The sequence below is a fragment of the Gossypium hirsutum genome, chromosome A02 (assembly GCF_007990345.1).
Source record: "Gossypium hirsutum isolate 1008001.06 chromosome A02, Gossypium_hirsutum_v2.1, whole genome shotgun sequence".
Taxonomy (NCBI): domain Eukaryota; kingdom Viridiplantae; phylum Streptophyta; class Magnoliopsida; order Malvales; family Malvaceae; genus Gossypium; species Gossypium hirsutum.
In genome coordinates this window covers 70,568,806-70,574,887 of record NC_053425.1, presented here as the reverse complement: position 1 = coordinate 70,574,887, position 6,082 = coordinate 70,568,806, and the positions used below count along the sequence as shown (strand labels likewise).

Below are 6,082 nucleotides of genomic sequence, written 5' to 3'. Positions count from 1 at the left end.
GTGGAGTGCCCGATCTCCAAGTCCAAGCAATCGTACGAGAAATCTCTCGTCTGTTCCAACCTCAATTCGATTCTCTCAATGAACGAATGGAACAAATGGAGGAACAAAGCCAACGTGCGAACACCCCTCCTATTCCGAGAAGAGAGCGAGAACGTCCATGGCAACATGCAAATGATCTATATGAACAAAGTGACGATGAAAGTGATCGAGGTTCACGACAAAGTGCAAGGAGACGAGGTCATCGAGCACGAGAACAAAGAGATCGAGAGAGGCCCGATGATGATTTAAAGAATATTAAAATGGCGATTCCTGCTTTTCAAGGAAGATCGGATCCCGAGGCCTATCTTGAATGGGAGAAGAAGGTGGAATTAGTTTTCGAGTGCCACAATTACTCGGAAAGCAAAAAGGTGAAGTTAGCTGCTATAGAATTCTCCGACTATGCAATAATATGGTGGGATCAACTCACGTTGAGCCGAAGACGCAATGGAGAACGTCCCGTGTCTACATGGGCGGAAATGAAAGCAATAATGAGAAAGCGTTTTATTCCTGCTTACTATCACCGGGAGTTGTATCAAAAGCTCCAAAGCTTAACTCAAGGCCAACGAAGCGTGGAGGATTATTACAAAGAAATGGAAGTGGCCATGATCCGCGCCGATGTGGAGGAAGATCGAGAAGCCACCATGGCTCGATTTCTCGCCGGCCTTAACCGAGATATCGCAAATATCGTCGAACTACACCACTATGTTGAGGTTATTGATATGGTCCATATGGCCATAAAGGTCGAAAAACAACTAAAAAGAAAAGGTACGTCACGAACTTTCTCTAACACTTCTTCTATGCCTAGGTGGGGGCAAGGGACCAACAAACGTGACATACCAAGCCGAAACAAAGAAGTAAGTGGTGCCACCAAGTTTAACAAACCGATTGCCGAAACGAGTAAAGGAAAGATGGAAGCCCAACCAAGTCGATCTCGAGACATAAAATGTTTCAAATGCCTTGGAAGGGGCCACATCGCGAGCCAATGTCCAAATCGGAATGTAATGTTTGTTCGAGACGATGGCGAGATTGAATCTGAAAGTGAACAAGAGAAGGAGGCCATTGAACAAACCGAAGATGAAGAAGATGTTGAACAAGCCGAAAATGGAGAAATATTGGTGGTAAAGAGAAGCCTTACTTTGCAAGGTGCCGAAAACGATCAACAACGCGAAAACATTTTTCATACGCGATGTCAAGTGCAAGGTAAGATTTGTTGCGTTATAATTGATGGGGGAAGTTGTACAAATGTGGCAAGTTCAATGATGGTGGAGAAACTCGGATTGGCCACCATTAAACATCCCCATCCGTATAAACTCCAATGGCTTAACGATGGTGGAGAATTGAAGGTAACGAAGCAAGTGTTGATTTCGTTTACAATTGGGAAGTATCAAGATGAAGTTATGTGTGACGTCGTACCAATGCATGCGGGGCATCTTCTTTTGGGGAGGCCTTGGCAATTCGACAAGCGAGCGATTCATGACGGATATACAAACAGATACTCTTTCAAACACATGGGACGAATGGTGACGTTAGCTCCATTATCACCGAAACAAGTGTATGAAGATCAACTCAAAATGAGGAGTTCGATTGAAAAATCAAAAGAAATCGAGAGAGAGCAAAAAAATGAAAAGGATAAAGAAAAGAGTGAAGAAAAGAAGAAAAACAAAAAGATGAGTGATAAAAAAAGAGAGAGTGATTCAAAAGAAAAAGAAACGAGTGATGAAAATGAAAAAAAGAATTTGTTTATAAAAGAGAGAGAAGTTCGAAAATCGATGTTATTGAAACAACCATTATTGGTTCTTTTGTACAAGGAGAGCTTGCTTGGCACTAACGAATTTGATGATAAGTTGCCCTCTTCTATTTTGTCTGTGTTGCAGGAATTTCGAGACGTATTCCCGGAAGAAATCCCGAGTGGGTTACCACCTATTCGTGGAATCGAACACCAAATAGATCTTGTGCCGGGAGCTGCGATTCCAAACCGACCTGCTTACCGGAGCAATCCTGAAGAGACGAAAGAATTACAAAAGCAAGTAAATGAACTCCTTGAAAAGGGCTATGTGCGCGAAAGCCTTAGTCCATGCGCCGTGCCTGTTTTGCTTGTCCCGAAAAAGGATGGAACGTGGAGGATGTGCGTGGACTGCCGTGCTATAAACAAGATAACTATCAAGTATCGTCATCCTATACCACGATTGGATGATATGCTTGACGAGCTAAGTGGCGCAAGTCTGTTTTCAAAAATTGATCTTAAGAGTGGTTATCACCAAATACGGATGCGTGAGGGTGATGAATGGAAGACTGCGTTTAAAACGAAGCATGGGCTTTACGAATGGCTCGTTATGCCATTTGGCTTAACGAACGCCCCAAGCACGTTCATGAGGCTTATGAATCACGTTCTAAGACCTTTTATTGGTAGATTTTGCGTCGTATACTTCGATGATATATTAGTTTACAGTAAAAATTTAGATGATCATGTTTTACATTTGAAGGCTGTTTTGGAAGTATTGAGGAAAGAAACTTTGTATGCTAATTTAAAGAAATGTGAATTTTGCACTAACAAGGTTGTGTTTTTAGGTTTCGTTGTTAGTTCGGAGGGCCTTGAAGTCGATCAAGAGAAGATCAAGGCGATCCAAGAATGGCCCCGTCCGACGAATGTCTCCCAAGTCCGAAGTTTCCATGGATTAGCAAGTTTTTACCGTCGATTCGTGCCAAACTTCAGCACCTTAGCCGCACCCTTGACTGGAGTTATTCGTAAGAATTCCAACTTCGTTTGGGGAGAGGAACAAGAAAAATCCTTTTTGAAAATTAAAGATTGTCTAACTCATGCACCGTTATTAGCTTTGCCTAATTTTGATAAAACCTTCGAGTTAGAATGTGATGCCTCAGGTTTAGGCATTGGAGCTGTGTTGATGCAAGATGGACGGCCTATTGCCTATTTTAGCGAGAAACTCAATGGTGCCGTCTTAAACTATCCGACTTATGACAAGGAGCTCTATTCGTTGATTCGAGCCTTAGAGACGTGGCAACACTATCTTTGGCCCAAAGAATTCGTCATACATACCGATCACGAATCCTTGAAGTACTTAAAGGGTCAACACAAGTTGAATAAGCGGCATGCTAAGTGGGTAGAATTTCTCGAATCTTTTCCATATGTTATTAAATATAAAAAAGGTAAGGAAAACGTAGTGGCTGATGCACTATCTCGAAGGTATGCGTTGTTAAATATTTTGGATGCTAAGTTAATGGGGTTTGTATTTCTTAAAGATTTATATGTCAACGATGCTGACTTTAGTGAATTCTTTAGGTTATGCGCAAAGGGAGCTTACGAGAAGTACTATCGACATGATGGGTACTTGTTCCGAGAAGGAAAGCTTTGTATACCCCAAGGTTCCGTACGAGAAGTGTTGATCGAAGAATCTCATAGTGGAGGATTAATGGGGCACTTCGGAGTTGCAAAGACGTTAGCCATGCTCAACGAACATTTCTTTTGGCCTAAGATGCGACGAGATGTCGAACGGTTTTGTAATCGATGCATTGCATGCAAACGGGCTAAGTCACGAATTAAGCCCCATGGTTTGTATAAGCCATTGCCTATTCCCGAAACCCCTTGGTCTGATATCTCAATGGATTTCGTGCTAGGTTTACCGAGGAGTAAAAATGGCCGAGATTCAATATTTGTGGTTGTAGATAGGTTCTCAAAAATGGCTCATTTTATAGCCTGTCATAAAACTGATGATGCCGTGAATATTGCTAATTTATTTTTCAAAGAAGTGGTCAGGTTGCATGGCATGCCTAGGACGATTGTGTCCGACCGAGACGCGAAGTTTCTTAGCCATTTTTGGAGGACACTATGGGGGCGCCTTGGAACGAAGTTGCTGTTTTCAACCACTTGCCATCCGCAAACGGACGGCCAAACCGAAGTGGTCAATCGGATTTTGTCTACATTGCTTCGAGCTATCATCCGGAAAAATTTGAAGGCTTGGGAAGAATGTTTACCACATGTGGAGTTTGCGTATAATAGAGCTATTCACTCAGCTACCAAATTTTCTCCTTTTGAAATCGTTTATGGTTTCAATCCGTTAACACCATTAGATTTAATGCCATTGCCTTCTAACCAATTTGTGCATGTAGATGGAAAGCGTAAAGCTGATTTCGTCAAGCAATTGCACCAACGAGTTCGAGAAAACATTGAGGCAAGGACCAAGAACTATGAACAACATGCTACCAAAGGTCGTAAACGAGTTGTGTTCGAGCCGGGAGATTGGGTGTGGTTGCATATGCGCAAGGAAAGATTTCCTATGCAACGACGATCTAAACTACTTCCGAGAGGGGATGGACCGTTTCAAGTCCTTGAACGAATTAATGACAATTCTTATAAATTGGACTTGCCTGGTGAATATAATGTTAGCGCGACTTTTAACGTTTCTGATTTGTCTCCGTTTGATGCAGATTCCGATTTGAGGACAAATCGTTCTGAAGAGGAGGGGAATGATGTGAGCTTGCCTACGAACCAAATGGAGAACGAACAAGAAGCTATTAAGCTGCCCATTGGTCCGATAACGCGAGCTAGAGCTAAACGATTTAAAGATGCTATTTTAGCATTGGTGGAACGGATTGAGGAAAATGAAAGCAAAGAGCTTAAAGACGAGCTGAATATTTTCAACTTCTTTGAAGTTGAAATTCGTTCTAGCTAATTAAATTGCTGCTGGATTTTAAACCAATTAAATAAGCATTTAATTAAGTCTTATTACAGCTTATTAATATGTTTTTATTTAATATAAGTGTTTAATATGTCTTAATTTAGTTACATTAAAGATGTCTTGATTTCATTTAGTTTGTCTAAATTATTACATGTTTTAAATCTGTTCAACCGAATTTGTGTCATGCTTTATTAATATTTAAGTTGTTTCAATGTTAAATTAGGATGTTCACATTATGTATTTACTTAGTTCAGCTTAATTTGATTGAAATTAATTAAGTTCATGTGTGTTTTTAGGTACAGCCGAATTTGAAGATTCATTGGGCAGATTCATGCATGAAGATTCAATGGATGTGAAGATGCATGCATGTTGGGTTCAATGCACCAAATGATACATGCATGGACTATATTAAAGATGGTGTGCTGATTGTTGAAGTTCTCTAAGTGACCATTCGGCCAAAAGAGATGATTTTCCATTCTCCAAAGCTGCCATTTATTTCCTTCACATTGCTGGGTACATTGTGGCTATTCGGTTCATGATGTTCACACCTTATGGTCATTCAAAACCGTCCATTCACACTTCCAAATGACTGTTCAAGTTGCTAATTAATGATGGTAATTTTTCAGCAATAGTTGCTTCATGAATGACCCCATTATGATCATTGATCGAACCTAGCCTATTCATGCACATCCAAGATGTTCAAGGTGCATTTTCCCATCTAGAAGATGACCATTGGAGCTCTCATTCAGCCGAATCTACATGGGCTAATAATTTTGCATTCATGCTGAATTTTAGTTCATTGTTTACTTAGAAACTAAGTCTTGAATTTGTCCATTCGGCTACTAGTAGAAAGGCTATAAATAGTTGTTGAATTTCTTGTAAAAGGACTTTTTTTTTTGCCAAATTTCTGAATGAAATATAATTTTAGTGAGAAATTCACTCTCTTTATTCTCCAAAGCTCAAATTGACTTATCTTCAACGAGTGGCGTCAATCTGACTTTGTTCGAACTTATCACCCATTGGTGTGGCGTTCTTCATACCGTAGGTTCCTATTTTGCTAAATAGAGGGTCTCGGTTTTTATCCTATTTCCATTTCTTTCTTTGAAACCTTAAGCCCGGGTCCTTATTTGATAATAAGGGTTCGATCTTGTTTCATCAAATTACCCAGCAAACAACAACCCATCAAACTCCTTTGTTCCTAAAGCCATCCAACTTCAAACACCAAGACTTGAATTTGATTCAATTCCGACACTACCTAATTTCGACCGGGAAAGATTACGACTCGTCTTTACATCCGAAACGAGCTCGTATCACTCCATATCAACCCATATTATCATATTAACATTTAA

The 6,082-nt window shown here is 40.3% G+C and overlaps 1 protein-coding gene across 1 annotated transcript; it reads left to right on the top strand.

The window, feature by feature from the left end:
• Window positions 1-395: 395 nt before the first annotated feature.
• Window positions 396-4,415, top strand: LOC121213900 (uncharacterized; the record flags this gene model as incomplete). The annotated part of the gene is made up of 5 exons (XM_041087246.1): window positions 396-1,505; window positions 1,914-2,178; window positions 2,608-3,243; window positions 3,376-4,154; window positions 4,287-4,415. Coding segments are annotated over 5 exons (2,919 nt in total), but the record flags the coding sequence as incomplete, so codon positions are not given.
• Between the last annotated feature and the right edge of the window lie 1,667 nt (window positions 4,416-6,082).